The 20,184-nt window shown below is 43.5% G+C and overlaps 2 protein-coding genes across 2 annotated transcripts in view; one reads left to right on the top strand and one right to left on the bottom strand.

Moving 5' to 3' along the window:
* ikzf2 (IKAROS family zinc finger 2) overlaps positions 1–14,395 on the bottom strand; it is a 152,142-nt gene extending 137,747 nt beyond the window's left edge. Inside the window, exon 1 of the mRNA XM_078403684.1 lies at positions 14,044–14,395. The gene's annotated coding sequence lies outside the window, so the exon portion shown is untranslated. The remainder of the gene's footprint in view (positions 1–14,043) is intronic.
* Positions 14,396–14,478: 83 nt separating this feature from the next.
* Positions 14,479–20,184, top strand: part of spag16 (sperm associated antigen 16) — a 402,456-nt gene continuing 396,750 nt past the window's right edge. The window contains exon 1 of the mRNA XM_078403680.1: positions 14,479–14,554. Coding sequence (XP_078259806.1) covers positions 14,479–14,554 — 76 coding nt within the window. The remainder of the gene's footprint in view (positions 14,555–20,184) is intronic.

The following is a 20,184-nucleotide window of genomic DNA, read 5'->3' as shown; positions in this document are numbered from 1 at the left end:
GGCTCATAACATCCTCCTCGCAGTTCACACTGCCACCCAGCTTTGTGTCATCCTCAAATTTGGAGATGTTACATTTAATTCTTTCTAAAATGCTAATATTGGGGTCCCAGCACTGAGCCTTGTGGGGTCCCACTAGTCACTGCCTGCCATTCTGAAAAGGTCCCATTAATTCCTACTCTTTGCTTCCTGTCTGCCAACCAGTTCAACATCCATGTCAATACCCTACCCCCAATACCATGTGCTCTAATTTTGCACTAATCTCCTGTCAAAGGCTTTTTGAAAGGCCGGATACACCACATCCACTGGCTCTCCCTTATCCATTCGCCTTGTTACATCCTCAAAGAATTCCAGAAGATTAGTCAAGCTTGATTTCCCCTTCATAAATCCATGCTTACTTTGACCTATCCTGTCACTGCTTTCCAAATGCACTGCTATTACATCTTTAATAATCGACTCAAGCATCTTCCCCACTACCGATGTAAGGCTAACTGGTCTATAATTCAATTTTCGCTCTCCCTCCTTTCTTTAAAAAGTGGGTTACATTAGCTACCCTCCAGTCCACAGGAACTGATCTAGAGTCTATAGAACATTGGAAAATGATCACCAATGTTCTATAGACTTTGGGGTAGTAATAGGTTATCTAGCCCATCAAGTTTTCTCCTCCATTCATCAAGATCATGGGTGAGATTTATTTCTCACATTATCACCATTTCCTTTTATTCCAAAATTAATACCCCAAATCTGTTCAATCTCTGTTTTGAATGAAGTCAATTACAATCTCCATAACACTTGGGGTAGAGAATGTCAAAAACTCACCGTTCTCCGAGATTTTTCATTGTAGCCATAAACAGCCTTTCTTTACTTTCTGTCTGATAACTTTTTCTGTCTGATAACTGTCTGATAAAGTTTTCAACTTTTTTCACTAACCTTTTATATAGTATCTTGAAGAAAGCTTTATAAAATTATAAATGTATCATATCCCCGACAACGGAATGTTTGAGTGCCCCGACCGCGGGAGGACAAAGAAGGGAAGAAGATTGAACTTTTTTTGCCTTCCATCACAGTGAGGAATGTGGGGAAGTCGCTGTGGTGGATATTCATGTTAATAATGTATTTGGGCGCCTTATGATTATGATCTCCGCTGCTTCCCTCTTATTTGTTCTACCATTCATATACTCAAATGTCCCAATAGGTTAATTGAACATGATTTCCCTTTCATAATTCCATGTTGACTCTGGCAAATCTTATTAAAGCCCTTTTCTAGCTTTACTTTCATTACATTTTATAATAGATTTCAACATCTTCCCCATTATTAATGTTAGGTTTATAGGTGAGTAGTTCTCTGTTTTCTCTTTCCCTTCTTGTTCCTTTCTATATGTTCCAACTCTAAAATATATTGCTGATATTTCCCAATATCTCATCACATAGCTCTCTCATCATGGGAATTAATCTAATAAATCTATGCTACGCCATCTCCAAAAAAAGATAACACTCTTAGCAATAGAGACCTAAACCTTACATAGTATTCCACGTGTATTTTTTTCTAAAGCCCAGAACAATTGTAATATTTTCTTATCATTGTACTCAAATCCCCTTGCAATGAAGGTCAAGCTCACAAAAACACCTATGCATCAGGACAATTGTCTAGAAGTTCAGTCCCAGATGGTCACACTAAATATGTTTTTACAATAGATTGTACATTCCACTAATTTCACAATAGATCGTACATTTGATACTTATTTGAGAGGAAAATTGAGACAGCAATGTATTTTTAGGCGATAAATTTTATCAACATTTTACTGCTTCACTTAATATTTTAAAGTGAACTTTACTGATCGAAGAAGAATTTGATTCATCTTATAATCAATTTCTTCGAAGTGCACTACATTATTAAATTAGCTTGAAGGTAGACACAAAATGCTGGAGTAACTCAGCGGCCCAGACAGTACCTCTGGAAAGAAGGAATGTTTCAGGTTGAGACCCTTTTTCAGACTCAGGGTCTGAGTCGACATATAGAGAACAGTTTGTGTAAAGAGGAACTACAGATGCTGATGTAAACCGAAGATAGACACAAAAGGTTGGAGTAATGCAGGCAACATCTCCGGAGAGTCTGGGGAAAGGGAAACTAGGTCTGAAGAAGGATCTTGACCCAAAACGTCACCTATTCCTTTTCTCCAGAGATGCTGCCTGACTCGCTGAATTACTCCAGCCTTTTGTATCTGTCTAGGGAACAGTTTGTTACTTTTTGTATAGATACTTGGTGGGAAAGCGAAGTTCAGTGAGTACTGTCAGCCATTATGTATGGCTAGTTAAAAGATTTATTTGGTTAGGAATCACTAAGTTAAGGTGGTGACTTAAGGACAGATAAACATTCAGTGCAAGATTTCACAACCCAGTCTTTCTTCGATTATTGGGTCTCTTGCAAGCCACCTCTGGGTAAAAAGAACGTGCATAATATCATGGGAAAAATTAAGGTGAGTGTTGAATTAGTAGAGAAAAATATGTGGAGTGGGTCGCATTGAGTTTGTACATGATTAAAGGTGAAAAGGCCCAGTGAGAGAACTATTGCAAGTGTAATGGTCCATACATTAAGATTGGAATAAATATTGGCGGCAAGAACAGGAGGCAAGAACAGGAAAGCAGAGTATTACCTGAATGGTGGCCAATTAGGAAAAGGGGAGATGCAACGTGACCTGGGTGTCATGGTGCACCAGTCATTGAAAGCAAGCGTGCAGGTGCGGCAGGCAGTGAAGAAAGCGAATGGTATGTTAGCATTCATAGCAAGAGGATTTGAGTATAGGAGCAGGGAGGTTCTGCTGCAGTTGTACAGGGCCTTGGTGAGACCGCACCTGGAGTATTGTGTACAGTTTTGGTCTCCTAATCTGAGGAAAGACATTCTAGCCTTAGAGGGAGTACGGAGAAGGTTCACCAGATTGATCCCTGGGATGGAAGGACTTTCATATGAAGAAAGACTGGATAGACTAGGCTTATACTCGCTGGAATTTAGAAGACTGAGGGGGGATCTTATTGAAACATATAAAATTCTTGGGGTTGGAGAGGCTAGATGCGGGAAGATTGTTCCCGATGTTGGGGGAGTCCAGAACCAGGGGTCACAGCTTAAGGATAAGGGGGAAGTCTTTTAGGACCGAGATGAGAAAACATTTCTTCACACAGAGAGTGGTGAGTCTGTGGAATTCTCTGCCACAGAAGGTAGTTGAGGCCAGTACATTGGCTATATTTAAGAGGGAGTTAGATGTGGCCCTTGTGGCTAAAGGGATCAGGGGGTATGGAGAGAAGGCAGGTACAGGTTACTGAGCTGGATGATCAGCCATGATCATATTGAATGGCGGTGCAGGCTCGAAGGGCCGAATGGCCTACTCCTGCACCTATTTTCTATGTTTCTATGTTTCTATTAGGGCCAAAGGGAAATAACATTAACTTGTTAAAAATTCTGGTTTGTCATTGGTAAGAAGAATAGATAAGGCATATACTGTAAGGTTGTCTTTATCAATCGGTCTAAGAGTGACGAAAAATTGGCTCTCAAGTCTTACTTTCCATTGCGGGATTCAAATGAGTTTTAAGGTTTCTTTTGGAATATCTGTTATCTTAAATATTATCCATATTTATATTGATTAGCTAATCCTTGATATGTTCACTAGTATCATTTAAAATATAAATTTTGAAAATGTCACCAAGCCAGAATTGTTATATTTTAAGAGCATAAATCTATACTCATTCACAATAACTTTACACTATTGATCGCAATTTAATTCAATGAAAATATTGAAGGATTCTTTAATTTGTTAACGTATATTCTGCTATTTGGTTAAAAATACCTCTTAAACCACTTCCACCTTGACAGTTCATTGCATGGACAGAGGTTTGACATTTAAACACATATAGTTGCAGAATACTAATTGTGATCATTAACTGGGTACATGAAAAGTTTTAACCACTCCGCTTCAGACACCCACACAATCAATTGGGTACATCGAAGAATGGGGATGTCTCAGTTCTATAATATCTGAAGAAAGAAAAAAACTGCAGCATCGACTTCACAGTAATGTTGAAAATTATTGCTATCAGTTAAGTAATCTACACATTGAATGACAGGAAATTTGTAGGTGGAAAAAACCTTCAAACTTCATGAAGAGATGTGAGGCTCCTATTGGCCAAAACGTTGTACCATTACTGTGCGATCTAAAATGGGTAAATGTGGGTTAGGTTTGGGGGAGGGGTAATTGAAGATAGTTTCTAGAATTTTAATAAAGATTTTTAATAAACCAATGTAATAATTGCTATTGTAAAAAACAATGTGATTTTGTGGCCAAAAAACAAGTACAGGCAAATGCATGGCAAGTAACCATGCTACACATATTTTGTTCAGGGTTTCAGATACATTTTTAAAGTGGTCATATGAGATTTCTCAATTAGCAATAGCAACAATAACCCCTACTGATTTAAGTTAACTTCTAATGTGATATGGTACATTTTAAGATGTGTTAAATCTGATAAAAATATTAAAAAGGGTTTAAAATATTCAAAAGGAGAATATTTCAGTTGCTCATAATCTCAAATGGAAATATCAAATGTAGGGAAACACTTGGCTGATCAAACAGCATCCAGGAAGAGAAATAATGTTTCTGGTCAACAACCTTGCATCAGGTGTGAGAGTTCAAAATGTAACAGATTTTTAACACATAGAGGCAGGAAAAAAAAGTAGTTGGAGATAGTGAATGCAGAAGAAAAAAATAAAAGGAAAGTCTGCTGGGTGGATTACAGGAATAATTAAATGATAAAATGGTGATCACACAAGGCTAAAGAGTGGGATTTGACAAGAACAAAACAAAGTTGTAAATGGGAATAGCTGAATACATACCAACTGGTGTCATCTCAAACTAATTATATTCTGGAACTTTCAACTCAGTATAGAATCTGTGAGGGTGTAAATTGCCTAATTGAAAGATAATATACTGTTTCTGCAACTTACACCCAGTCATCGATCCAGTGCCACCAGGGTTTAAAGTGAGAAAATAAGATCTCATGAGGCCAAGATCAGACTTTTTGGAGATTGGAGGTTGCAGTATTATGTGCTGTTCCAGAAATGTCGCAAATGTAATGCTACGGTGTGTATGGGAGATTGCAACATGCAGGTAGACTGGGAAAATCAGGTTGGTAATGGACCCCAGGAAAGAGAGTTTGTGGAGTGCCTCCGAGATGGATTCTAAGAACAGCTTGTACTGGAGCCTACCAGGGAGAAGGCAATTCTGGATTTAGTGTTGTGTAATGAACCTGACCTGATAAGGGGACTCAAGGTAAAAGAGCCATTAAGAGGCAGTGATCATAATATGATGTTTTACTCTACAAACTGAGAGGGAGAAGGGAAAATCGGAAGTGTCAGTATTACAGTACAGCAAAGGGGATTACAGAGGCATGAGGCAGGACCTGGCCAGATTTGACTGGAAGGAGGCCCTAGCAGGGAAGATGGTGGAACAGCAATGGCAGGTATTCCTGGGAATAATGCAGAAGTTGCAGGATCAATTTATCCCTAAGAGGAGGAAAGATTCTAAGGGGAGTAAGAGGCACCCGTGGCTGACAAGGGAAGTCAAGGACAGCATAACAATAAAAGAGAAGAAGTATAACATAGCAAAGAAGAGTGGGAAGCCAGAGGATTGGGACTCTTTTAAAGAGCAACAGAAGATAACTAAAAAGGCAATACGGGGAGAAAAGATGAGGTACGAGGGTAAGCTAGCCAATAATATAAAGGAGGATAGTAAAAGCTTTTTTAGGTATGTGAAGAAGAAAAAAATAGTCAAGGCAAATGTGGGTCCCTTGAAGACAGAAGCAGGGGAATTTATTATGGGGAACAAGGAAATGGCAGACGAGTTGAACCGGTACTTTGGATATGTCTTCACTAAGGAAGATTCAAACAATATCCCAGATGTTCTAGTGGCCAGAGATCCTAGTGTGACGGAGGAACTGAAGGAATTTCACATTAGGCAGGAAATGGTGTTGGGTAGACTGATGGGACTGAAGGCGGATAAATCCCCAGGGCCTGAAGGTCTGCATCCCAGGGTACTTAATGAGGTGGCTCTAGAAATTGTGGTCGCATTGGTGATCATTTTCCAATGTTCTATAGATTCAGGATCAGTTCCTGTGGATTGGCGGGCAGCTAATGTTATCCCACTTTTTAAGAAAGGAGGGAGAGATAAAACGGGAAATTATAGACCAGTTAGTCCGACATCAGTGGTGGGGAAGATGCTGGAGTCAATTATAAAAGACGAAATTGCGGAGCATTTGGATAGCACTAACAGGATCGTTCCGAGTCAGCATGGATTTACGATGGGGAAATCATGCTTGACTAATCTTCTGGGATTTTTTGAGGATGTAGCTAGGAAAATTGACAGGGGAGAGCCGGTGGATATGGTGTACCTCGACTTTCAGAAAACCTTCGACAAGGTCCCACATAGGAGATTAGTGGGCAAAATTAGAGCACATGGTATTGGGGTAGGGTACTGACATGGATAGAAAATTGGTTGGCAGACAGAAAGCAAAGAGTGAGGATAATTGGGTCCCTAGGCAGTGACTAGTGGGGTACCGCAAGGCTCAGTGCTGAAACTGCAGCAATTTACAATATACATTAATGACTTGGATGAAGGGATTAAAAGTACCATTAGCAAATTTGCAGATGATACAAAGCTGGGTGGTAGTGTGAACTGCGAGGAAGATGCTATGAGGTTGCAGAAGAACTTGGACAGTTTGTGTGAGTGGGCGGATGCATGGCAGATGCAGTTTAATGTGGATAAGTGTGAAGTTATCCACTTTGGTGGTAAGAATAGGAAGGCAGATTATTATCTGAATGGTGTCAAGTTAGGAAAAGGGGACGTACAACGAGATCTGGGTGTCCAAGTGCGTCAGTCACTGAAAGGAAGCATGCAGGTACAGCAGGCAGTGAAGAAAGCCAATGGAATGTTCGCCATAACAAGAGGAGTTGAGTATAGGAGCCAAGAGGTCCTTCTGCAGTTGTACACGGCCTAGTGAGACCGCACCTGGAGTACTGTGTGCAGTTTTGGTGTCCAAATTTGAGGAAGGATATTCATGCTATTGAGGGCGTGCAGCGTAGGTTTACTAGGTTAATTCCCGGAATGGCAGGACTGTCTTATGTTGAAAGACTGGAGCGACTAGGCTTGTATACACTGGAATTTAGGATGAGGGGATCTTATCGAAACATATAAGATTATTAAGGGGTTGGATACATTAGAGGCAGGAAACATGTTCCCAATGTTGGGGGGGGGGTCCAGAACAAGGGGCCACAGTTTAAGAATAAGGGATAGGCCATTTAGAAAGGAGATGAGGAAAACCTTTTTCAGTCAGAGAGTTGTAAATCTGTGGAATTCTCTGCCTCAGAAGGCAGTGGAGGTTAATTCTCTGAATGCATTCAAGAGAGAGCTAGATAGAGCTCTTAAGGATAGCGGAGTCAGGGGGTATGGGGAGAAGGCAGGAACGGGGTAGTGAGTGAGAATGATCAGCCATGATCACATTGAATGGTGGTGCTGGCTCAAAGGGCTGAATGGCCTACTCCTGCACCTATTGTCTATTGTCTAAAGGATCTATCATTTTCATATATGGTACGATTTGTCTGGATACCATGCAGAGCAAGTTTTCACTTTATCTCAGTACATGTGACAATAATGTACTAAAATAGGGGTAAACTAAAGAAAAGCACTCTGAATTACCATAGAGTAGGATTTGAGGCCCAAGCAGAGAGGTCAGAGTAGCAGTGAAATGGAGAATTGAAATGGAAATCAATTGAACTCGGGTTCACTATTGGAGACTGAATGTAAATGTGTCAGAGCAGACCACCCAGTCAGTTTTCAGTACCCTTATTGTAATGAGGCTACATAATGAACAGTGGCAAGTGTAGTAAATTGAAAGACATAACTAAATTATTAAAATGATAAAATTGCAGATGCTGGAAGTCTGAAATTAAAACTGAAAATGCTGCAAAAACTTTGCAGGTCAGACAGTATCTATGTCTATGAAAAGATAAACAGTTAACGTTCCAGGTCAAACACAAATTTTCAGAACCAAGAAAGAGAGAAAGCAAGTTAAGCTAATTAGCAGATTCAGTGGGGAGGGCAATCGGTGGGACGATAGTAACATCTGCAATAGGGTGAAATGATGTGGCCATTGAATGGACAATTAAGCTTCTTTGACTGTGTAATGTTTTGCTAATATTGTGAAGTCAGGATGATGTTGTAAAGTCTGGCATGTGCTGGGAAATTGAAGAAAAACAAGGAGAAGAAATATGGGGAAAAGAGATGGCCACTGATGGTCATTCCTGATGCAAATGCAAAGAAAGAGCAAGATACCTGAAGCGATATAGATCAAACACTGCGAAGGAGAATCTTTGATTGAGAAAAAGGAATCAAACCAGATGCTTGAAAGGGTTCAGAAAAGATTTACGAGGATGTTGCCAGGACTCGAGGGTGTGTGCTATAGGGAGAGGCTGAGTGTCTATACCATGGAGTGCAGGAGGATGAGGGTAGATCTCATAGAGTTGTACAAAATCAAGAGAGGAATAGATCAGGTAGATGCACAGTCTTTTGCCCAGAGTAGGGAATCGAGGACCAGTGGACATAGGTTCAAGGTGAAAGGGAAAAGATTTAATAAGAATCCGAGGGGTAACCTTTTCACACAAAGGGTGGTGGATGCATGGAACAAGCTGCCAGAAGAGGTATTTGAGGCTGGGACTATCCCATCGTTTAAGAAACAGACAGGTACATGGATAGGACAGGTTTGGAGGGATATGGACCAAGCGCAGGCAAGTGGGACTAGAGTAGCTGGGACATTGTTGGCCGGTGTGGACGAGTTGGGCGAAGGGCCTGTTTCCACACTGTATCACTCTATGACTATATGGCACTCATTAACTTCAGCCTACCAAGCAGTCTTGATCCACTGCAGTTTGCCTACCATCACAACAGATTAAAGGCTGATGTCATCTCCATGATCCTGGAACACCTGGATAAGGACACCTAGGTCTCCTATTCATTGACTATAATCTACTTTCAATACCATAATCCCAACCACACTCATCTCTAAACTTGTGGAACGTAGAGTCAGCACTCCCCTCTGCAACTGGATCCTTGACTTCCTGACCTAGAAACATAGAAAATAGGTGCAGGTGTAGGCCATTCAGCCCTTTGAGCCAACACCACCATTCAATATGATCATGGCTGATCATCCAGAATCAGTACCCCTTTCCTGCATTTTCCCCATATCCCTTGATTCCATTAGCTCTGAGCTATATCCAACTCTCTCTTGAGTACATTCAGTGAATTGGCTTCCACTGTCTTCTGTGGCAGTGAATTCCACAGATTCACAACTCTCTGGGGGAAAAGGTTTTTCCTCAACTCAGTCCTAAATGGCCTACCCCTATACCCCTAAATGGCCTACCCCTATACCCCTAAATGGCCTACCCCTGTGACCCCTGGTTCTGGACTCCCCAACATCGGGAACATTTTTCCTGCATCTAGACTGTCCAATCCCTAAAGAATTTTATATGTTTCTATAAGATCCCCTCTAATCCTTCTAAATTCCAGTTGATATATTCTTTCATCAAATGTCAGTTCCACCATCCCAGAAATTTACCTAGTAAACCTACGCTGCACTGCCTCAATAGCAAGAATGTCCTTCCTCAAACTAGGAGATCAAAACTGCATACAATACTCCAGGTGCGGTCTCACCAAGGCCCTGTACAACTGCAGTAGGACATCCTTGCTCCTATACTCAAATCCTCTAGCTATGAAGGCCAACATGCCATTTGCTTTCTTCACTGGCTGCTGTACCTGCAAGCTTCATCTTAACTTACAAACACAATCACTGAGGGTTGGTGCCAAATCATCCTATATGATAATTCTCAGCACTGGTGTCCTGCAAGGATGTGTTCTCAGCCCCTTACTATACTCATGTGCAGCCAAATACCAATCCAACTCAAATTACGAGTTTGCAGACGACACCACTGTAGTGGGCCAGATAACAAATAATAACGAGATGGAGTACAGAAAGGAGTTTGAGAAACTTGAAACCTGGTATCAAGACAGCAACCTCTCCCTCAATGTCAGCAAGGCAAAGGAAATTGTGATTGACTTCAGGAAGCAAAGCAGTACATTGATGGCACTGAAGTAGGGATGGCTGAAAGCTTCAAGTTCCTAGCAATAAATATCACTAGCAATTTGTCATAGACCAGCCACATCGAAGCTATTGTCAAGAAAGCACACTTCCATATAATTCTTAGGAAGTCTGACATGTCCCCAACAACCCTCACCAACTGTGTCGGAAGGAACTGCAGATGCTGGTTAAACCGAAGATAGACACTAATTGCTGGAGTAACTCAGTGGGACAGGCAGTATCTCTGGAGAGAATGAATGGGTGATGTTTTGGGTCGCTGAGTTACTCCAGCATTTTGTGTCAACCCGTACCAACATCTACAGATGCCACATAGAAAGTATTTTATCGGGATGCTTCACAGCCTGGTTTAGGAACAGCTTCATCCAAGTCCGCAAGAAATTGCAGAAAGTTGTGGGCGTAACCTAGACCATCACACATACCAACCCTTTCATTGAAGATAGACACAAAATGCTGGAGTAACCTAGGGGGTCAGACAGCATCTCTGGAGAAAAGGAATAGGTGATGTTTCGGGTCGAGACCCTGCATCAGACTGGGAGTCACGGAGGGGAAACTAGAGGTATGGGAAGGTGCAGAACAAAGCAGAGCCTGTATCGATGACTCAGGAAAGGTGGAGCGCACAAATGGTCCATTATTGGCTCGGGATGAGATGTATGTATGACAGGTATGTAGGTTAATTGGCTGGGTAAATGTAAAAATTGTCCCTAGTGGGTGTAGGATAGTGTTAATGTACGGGGATCGCTGGGCGGCACGGACTTGGAGGGCCGAAAAGGCCTGTTTCCGGCTGTATATATATGATATGATAATGAAGGGATACAAATGGTGACATTAGCAAGAGGACTAAGTCGGGGAAGGAATGGAAAGAGAGGGAATGCAAGTGTTAAGTTGGAGAAATCAAAACCATTGGTTTGTAAGCTGCCCAAGCAAAATATGAGATGCTGTTCTTCCAATTTGCATATGGCCTCACTCTCACAGTAGTGGAGGCCCAGGATAGAAAGGTCAGTATGGGAGTCAGAAGAGGAGTTAAAATGTTTGGCAATTTGGAGATCATGTTAGCCAAGGCAGACAGAGCATAGATGTTCAACAAAATGGTCATATGGTCTGCGCTTGATCTTGCTAATATATAGGAGTCCACACCGAGAAGACCAGATACAGTACATAAGGTTGAACAAGGTTGTGGATGATCAGCCATGATCACAATGAATGGCGGTGCTGGCTCGAAGGGCCGAATGGCCTCCTCCTGCACCTATTTTCTATGTTTCTAGGTGCAAGTGAACCTCTGCCTCACCTGAAACGATTGTCGGGGTAGCTGGATGGAGTAGAGGGAGGAGGTATAGTGACAGGTGTCGCATCTCATGTGGCTGCAGGGGAAAGTACCTGGGAAGGGGGTGGTTTGGGTGTGAAGTGTTGAGTGAACCAGGGAGTTGCAGAGGGAATTCTCTCTGCAGAAACTGGAAAGAGTTGAAGATGGGAAGATGTGGCCAGCGGTGTGGTCCCGTTGGAGGTAGCGTCAATGTCAGAGGATTATGTGTTGTATACGATGGCTGATAGGCTCACAGGTGAGCACAAGGAGGACTCTGTCACTGTTGCGACTGGAGGAAGGGGAAGTAAGAGTGGACGTGATGCTGATGAGACTCATGTCAGGGCCTCATCTAAGATAGACGAGGGAAACCCCATTCCCTAAAGAACACGAACATCTCGGATGTCCTGGCATGGACATGTCACATGTTTATATCACCCTGCTATAGGAAGGATGTTGTTAAAAAAAGTGCAGAAAGGATTTACGAGGATGTTGCTTGGACTTGAGGGCTTGAGCTACAGGGAGAGGTTGGACAGGCTAGAACTTTATTCCTTGCAGAGTGCAGGTGGATGAGGGATGATCTCACAGAGGCATTTAAGATCATGAGGGGGAAAGGGAAAATGCAAAGTCTTTTACCCAGAATAGGAGAATTAAGAACTGGGGATATAGGTTTAAGGTGAGAGGGGGATGATTTTTCATATAGTGAATTGGGGGTATATGGAACAAGCTGCCAGAGGAGGTAGTTGAGGCAGGTACTATAACAACATTTAAAAGAGACTTGGACAGGTACTTGGGTAGGAAAGGTTTAAAAGGATATGGGCCAAATGCATACAAGTAGGACTAGTATAGATGGGGCATTTTGCTTGGCATTGGCAAGATGGACCAAAGCGGCTGTGTCCCTGCCTTTTGACTCTATGAAGAAGTGACCAGGGAGCAAAGGAACTGCAGATTAGTGGGAGAAGGTTGAAATCTTTGCTTGGGTTTGGGGCAGGAAAGGTCAGAGGTCCTGTATTGTTAAGTTTTTTATGATTCAATCTTTGACAACTTCCACCTTATCTGTTACTTTTATTCGCCGCATAACCACAGTCCCATTTTCTTCCATCTCGGTGTTTACTTAAAACCTGTTACAGCTCTACCTTTCACTATATTTGGTTGAAAGATATTCGATTTTAAATATCTAGCTTCGTTTCTGTCTTCAGATAGTACCGAATCTGTTATTTTTAACACCTTCCTTGTGTCTCAAATTTCCCTTTGCTCTGTACATAAATATAACGTGACAAACAATGCAACATTGGGTGCGGTTATTTCAGTTATTTTACAAACTGCACGCTGAAAATGCGTTAACAACCCGAAACCGACATTGCTGCAAAAGCATTGCCAATAAGCAATAGAACACTGCCGCTTTGTGGTTAAGGAGACTGTTTCACTTTTGTTATATTAAATGTAACTTTGAGTTCAAATAATAGCTTTGAAATTGCAGAGTTAAATTGATAATCTCATTATCAAAAGCGATTTCCAATTGGTCATCTGTGATTATTGTGATTATTTGCATTCAATTTCGAAAACGTTTTTTTTTTACACCGTATATTTTTCTTCTATGGTTTAGTCAAGAAAGGGAAAACAATTAAAAAGATCTTGGCGCATTTTTACTGAGTGGACTCCGGTGTGGATAATTTTCCCACAAAATCATTTCACAGAATACGTTACACGTCCAAGGTTCACACGAAAATAAAAACAGGAATTGCGTACTTTTTTTTCATTCAAGGCATTAAAAATCATCCACAATCCAATCGTACTTTGTTTTAGAAACAAATCTATCCAGAAACTACATATACACCAGAAGTTCATTTTAGTAATGGAAAAAGCAAAACAATACTAAACATGCTGGACTTCTGAAATAAAAACAGGGAATGCGGGAAACAACCATCAGATAAGACTGGTGGCAAAAACAAAACAGTTAACATCTCAAGACAACCCTTCCAGTGGAGATAATAAAAGACCATCAAGCAGGAACGTTAAATATAATAATAAATGGTAATAAAATGAACTGCAGATGCTGGTTTATACCAAAAGCAAACACAAAATGCTGGAATAACTCAGCGGGTCTGGCAGCGTCTCTGGAGAAAATGGTTAGGTGACGTTTCGGGTCGGGACCCTTCTTCAGCCGGAACATTTAACTGTTTTTCAACGCAGATGCTGTCTGGCCTGCTGGGCATTTCCTTTATTTTCAAACCTCATTTCAATGGCTGACTTTTAAATGATAATTTATTCTCCCCTGTTTTCTGTCTGCTTCCCGCAGTCAAAGTGAAAAGAAGTTTGGAAGTTGGGCGTGCAACTGGCGCCAGTCTGTCGAATGTAAACAAGGCACAGATTGACACACTGGAAGGAGCCGGGACGTTTGGACATTGTGAACGTCACGCTTTGGCGGACCTTGGAGCTGCGACCGAGCCCCTGGCCCTGCGCCGCCCTGCTTGAAGGGACCGAGGGGGGCAGAATCAAAAGGAAAGGGTTAAACGGCCGGCCGGCCGGCCGCAGCACCGGCTGGCATCCCTTACCTCGGCGCTCTAAGGCTGCACCCTGTCGACTGGCCCGGCTCGCGTTAATCCACACTGTGTGCTTCTGCCAACCCTCTTTAACGTTCAAACGTTCAGAAATCCCACCTTTGTCAAAGCCATTTTCTTCTCTCTTGCCACATTTAAAGGGGCGGCCCAAGTCCAATTTGACGACATTTTAAAACAAATAAATAAACATATTCACTGCAAGTCGGCCGCTTTCCTCCAGCGTGCGCGAATAACACATACATTTGCTAAACCAAACGATACATGTTTTGATGTGACTGATGTTAAATGAATAAATAAATCGCCGCGGTGTTTCCCTTTCAAATTTTATTTTGCGCTCTTCTTCCGATCAGGGCACGGTTGCCTTGGTGACGAGACGCCCATCGGCAGCGGGATATCGCGAGAGGAACCGTGAGAGCGGCGTCGGAGTCAATGGCAACGGCACGCGAGCAACCGGCACAAACAACAATGGCGGTGGAGCAGGAGGATGGCGCTTACTACTTGCAGCGTATCCTTTTCGGCGCAGATTTCAGGCGGCCGGGAAACTTTGACAGCGCTCGTGAGAAGGGACGTAATTTAAAAAAAAAATTTTTTTTTTAAAGCGCTTTTAAAATTCTATTTTATACTATATATTTCTTTCGTAAACGCGTCTGCTGTTTGCTGCCTTGGGTGATGGTGTTCGGGTTCGGAACTGGTTGACCTCGAGTCTCTCACAGAGCAAGTGCTGGGCGCTTACAGGGCGCGCGCCGGGAGGGCGGCGACGAGCCGTTTGTGCCCCGAAACCTTCGCATTTATGCGGGGCGTTTGGAACGCGGGTCCGTTAGGAAGCGTGCGCGCGGCCGCCCTACCGTCGACCGTGGGCCGTGCAGCGGCGAAGCAGGACGGGACGGTCCCATTGCGAGTACTCGCTGCCTGTGCCGCACGGTTACTCCACGGGGACTCGTGTTATCAATCTCACACCCTCTCACAACCGACCAGAGTCCCAGACACTTATATCCCCAATTCATTGATCCCTGTAGTGGCAAGTGTGGGACAAGTAATATTGGACATTGCGCATTAAACTTGTCCGGTGTCGTTCACTGTCCAGACGTTTCAAGAGAGAGTTAGAGCATTGTTAGAGAGTTAAAGTCTTTAGTGTCTTAGTGCATCAGTCACTGAAAGGAAGCATGCAGGTACAGCAGGCAGTGAAGAAAGCCAATGGAATGTTGGCCTTCATAACAAGAGGAGTTGAGTATAGGAGCAAAGAGGTCCTCCTGCAGTTGTACAGGGCCCTAGTGAGGCCGCACCTGGAGTACTGTGTGCAGTTTTGGTCTCCAAATTTGAGGAAGGATATTCTTGCTATTGAGGTTTACTAGGTTAATTCCCGGAATGGCGGGACTGTCATATGTTGAAAGACTGGAGCGTCTAGGTTTGTATACACTGGAATTTAGAAGGATGAGAGGGGATCTTATCGAAACGTATAAGATTATTAAGGGGTTGGACATGTTAGAGGCAGGAAACATGTTCCCAGTGTTGGGGGAGTCCAGAACCAGGGGCCACAGTTTAAGAATAAGGGGTAGGCCATTTAGAACAGAGATGAGGAAAAACTTTTTTAGTCAGAGTTGTGAATCTGTGGAATTCTCTGCCTCAGAGGGCAGTGGAGGCCAATTCTCTGAATACATTCAAGAGAGAGCTAGATAGAGCTCTTAAGGATAGCGGAGTCAGGGGGTATGGGGAGAAAGCAGGAACGGGGTACTGATTGAGAATGATCAGCCATGATCACATTGAATGGCGGTGCTGGCTCGAAGGGCTGAATGGCCTACTCCTGCACCTATTGTCCATTGTCTATTGTTGCACTCAATAGCCTGATGGTTGTTGGGAAGAAGCTGTTCTTGAAACTGGACATTATAGTTTTCAGACTCCGATGTAGATGAATCCCTTCTTCCCTATGGCAGGAGAGAAATGAGATCATGGTTAGGGTGGTGGGTCCTTTATGATGTTGGTTGCCTATAGGGGATTGCATGGAAGGTCATAAGGTCAAAGGGCATGACGCACGGAGTCGCGCAAGCCAACTGGATGGAGTACATGGCAACTTCTGGCATATACTAGTAGCACATGCAACACTACGTTCTTATCTTTAAAAAAACTGCCACAATGGTCAATTTTGGTGCTGTAAAAAATGGGAAGAAGCTGGAGGATCCGGCGGAGGAAGAGGAACCGGGAGAAGGGCTGCAAAACCCGTGGACGCAAGAAGCAGCTGGGAAGATGTCTGGCCAGCCGGCGGGAGAAGAGAAATCGTGGCCGGGAAGGGAGGCAGGAGAGCAAGGATGAGAAGCAGAGGGCCACTGGGGGGGAGGAGGAGAAGGAGAAGAAGAGGAAAATACACGGTTGAGCGAGATGGGAGAGGAGCAGCAGGAAGAACCTGAGCCAAGGGGCCTGGAAGATCTTCAGGGGCAGAAGCAGCGAGCGCTGGAGGTCGGTGACCCGGCAGGGCCTGAGGGCGATAGGTCCAGGGAGCTGTGCTTGACGGCCTTGGAGGAGGAGGCAGTGGTAGAGGAGGAGGAGTGGAGTGTCGAGCCCGAAGAGGAGGAGGAAGAGGAGCTGGGGAGATGCCGAGCAGCAGCGATAGCTGGGCTGGGAGCGAGGAGCAGGCCTGCTCAGCAGCCCCAGCCTCGAGACGTTGAGTGCCGGCCAAGTGGAAACGGAGGCCGGTTGATGGAGAGGGCGAGTGGGGAGAAGGGCTAGAGCAGGAGCGGCAAGGGGCTGAAGAGCCGCAGAAAGTGAGTTGTGGAGCATGGAGGAGTGAGGAGCACAGGAATGGGGAGAGGTGGCCGGATGCTCGGAGCGCCGGGACGGAGCCAGAGATGCGCTGATGGGAGAAGACCAATCGGAGGGTCCGGGGGAAGCCCAGCTCCAGCAAAGTGCAGCCGCAACATTCAACTGCAACACCCTCTCAAATTAGGACTGACGAATTGTTCCACAACAGAAGTTGTTCCAAACAAAAATAGAAGAAAAAGACTAAGTAAATATCCCAACTCTTCAATGCGTTGATGCTGGAACAGAAAACGGGCCCGCTGTACCGTCAGCCATTGTAAGTGCTTACCTGAATTTCACCGCTTGCATTCCAGAAGGCGTTGCCTGGCAACAGTATGGGTCAGGGGTCGTGACCTCGCCTGTCGTGCAACCTCCCTATTAGAGCTCCTCGGGCTAACGGAAGCAAAGGATATGGGGGAAAAAGCAGGAACTTGGTACTGTTTTTGGATGATCAGCCATGATCATATTGAGTGGCGGTGCTGGCTCAAAGAGCCCAATGACCTACTCCTGCACCTATTTTCTGTTTCTATGATCCGTGGCTAGTGTTTCTGTTTAGTTTAGTTATAGTTTAGTTTATTGACACGTGTACTGAAGTACAGTGAAAAGCTTTTTGTTGCATGCTAACCAGTCAGCCGAAAGATAATACATAATTACAATCAATAGTGTATCGGATGTGTATCGATAGTGTATCTAGTATCCTTATGTGTAGGAAGGAACTGTGGATGTTGCTACTGCAGAAGGGTCTCGACCCAAAATGTAATTTTCTCCAGAGATGCTGCCTGACCCGCGGAGTTACTCCAGTATTTTGTGTCTATCTAGTATCCTTATTATTTTATTTTCATTTGCACCGAAACGGAACAATGACATTCTTAATTGCAACAGCACAACAGTTTTGTAAATACAGTACTCTACAGATTATATAATAAACAAAGAAAAAAAGTTCAATTTGAAAAAAAACAATTATGTGAAAAACAAAAGAAAGCCTAATGCCCCTTGTGTATAGTTCATAGTTTGGAATTTGGTTGGAGTTTGTTGTATTCAATAGCCTGATGGTTAATGGGAAGAAGCTGTTCTTGAACCAGGACATTAGAAAGAAAGGAGAAATGAGAGCATGGTCAGGGTTGTGTGGGTCCTTGATTATGTTGATTGCCTTTTTGAGACTATGTCTCCTACAGATCCCTTCCATGGTGGGGAGGTCAGTATCCATGACAGGTCACTACTTTATGAAATCACGTTTATTCCTGGGTGTTTGAGTTGCTGAACCAAGCTGTGATGCAATTGGACAATATGATCTATATCATACAGCTGTTTAGCTGCTGAAAGTCCTTCAACTTTGAAAGACAGAACTGTGATTGCTGGTCCTGAAAAAGACCTTCTGTCTTCTTGTTCTTGAGGTAACATTGCCTCTGGATCGGGGAATAGTAATTGGTAGCGATGGAAACAGTTGAAGAACAAGTGTGCAAATCGAAGGTTGAAGGTCATATGGAATGAAGTAAGATTGGTGCACTGTGACAGTCCAGTCTATCTCGGTGTGACTCTTGATCGATCTCTGACCTACAAAGCACATATCCCCAAGCTTAAAGGAAAAGTCAGTTCCAGAAGTGCTCTTCTTAGCAAGCCGAGTACCTCAAAACCATTTGATCAACAGCTCTGGCTCTCTGCTTCTCCACTGCCGAGTATGCCTGCACAGTGTGGGAGCGCTCAGCTCATGCAAGGAAGATTGATCCTATGCTAATCCCAAGCTGTCGTTGCATCAGTGGATGCATGAAACCTACCAAGACTGACAACACCTACCTACTCTCTGGCATTGCACCTCCTGGAATCAGAAGAGCTGGAGCCAGTCAAAAAGAACGCCTCAGACAATCAGAGGATGAAAGACACCCCCTACATGACCACCCTTTGCTACCTCAGTGTTTGAAATCACGCAGAAATTTCCTCTCTTCTGTCCATCCCCTGGACTGCAGTGCATCGTCCAGAATGCTCAAACTCTGGGAAGAGAGACTAGAGAAATCTCCAGAAGATATTCACATGGCAATCGATCCCTCTGAGAAACTCCCACCAGGTTCTGACCAACCGTGGATAACCTGGCGCAGTCTCAACAGACTACGGACAGGCATGGGGAGGAGCAAATCGAACATGCTGAAGTGGGGATATACTGAAGATGCGGCAGACTGTGCGTGCAGATGAGGCCCCCAGACTATGGAACATCTCCTGAATTGTGACGCTGCATGACACATGCACTGTAAAGGATCTTGCAGAGGCCAACGACGTGGCACTAAAATTTGCTCGCTACTGGCAAACAGTCGTGTGATGACACGAATAAGTAAATATCATACACCTGTAGAGGTTCAAGAGAGTTTGTTGACATGCCGAGTCTCCTTAATCTTCTAAAGAAATAGAGGCATTTATTAGCTTTCTTTATTATTGTCTCAATGGGTCCAGGACAAATCTTCAGAGATATGCATGCCCAGGAACTTGAAGTTTGTTGACAGTCCATCATCGACCTGTTGATGAAGACTGGTTTGTGGATCCTCAGCCTTCCTCTTCTAAAGTCACCAATCAGTTCCTAGGTGTTACTGACATTGAGAGCAAGGTTGTTGTTTTGCTACCATTCAGACATTCGATCTCCCTCCTTTACTCTGACTCATGTTATCCATAATTTGTACAACAATGGTGGTATCATTGGTTAATTTAAAGATGGAGTTGGAATTGTGTCTGACTATACAGTAATGTGGATAGTGAGTAGAGCTTGGGACAGAGCATACAGCTTTGAGTTGCCTCTGTGCTGATAGTTATCAAGGAGGAAGTGTTGTTGCTAATTCATACCGATTGTGTTCTGTTGATGAAGAAGTGGAAGATTCAGTTGCAAAGGTATGAGCGGAGACCCAATTCTCTGACCTTGGTAACAAGTTTGGAGGGGATGATGTTGAACACCAAACTGTATTCTATGAACAAAAGCCTGACGTATGTGTTTTTATTAATCAAGTGGTCCAGTACAGAGTGGCGAACCAGTGAGATCGCATCCCCTGTTGATCTATTGTAGTGGTAGGCAAATTTTAGTGGGTCCAGGTTCTTGCTGAGATTATAGCTGATATGTGCTATAATCAACTTTTCAAAGCACATCTTCACCATGAGCATTAGTGCCACTGATTGGTAGTCAATGAGACATGTTACCTTACTCTTCTTGGGCACCAGTATTACAATACAATACAATATATCTTATTGTACAGGAGTACAACGAGATTGGGAATGCGCCTCCCATACGATGCAATAATTTCATTAGCTAGTCAGTATGTCCTTTTAAAGCAGGTGGGTACTTCAGACCTCAGTAATGCGAGATTAAAG

The sequence above is a fragment of the Rhinoraja longicauda genome, chromosome 8, assembly GCF_053455715.1.
Source record: "Rhinoraja longicauda isolate Sanriku21f chromosome 8, sRhiLon1.1, whole genome shotgun sequence".
In the NCBI taxonomy this organism is placed as follows: Eukaryota; Metazoa; Chordata; class Chondrichthyes; order Rajiformes; family Arhynchobatidae; genus Rhinoraja; species Rhinoraja longicauda.
Note: the sequence above shows the minus strand (reverse complement) of the source record. Positions and strands in the feature narration are given on the sequence as shown.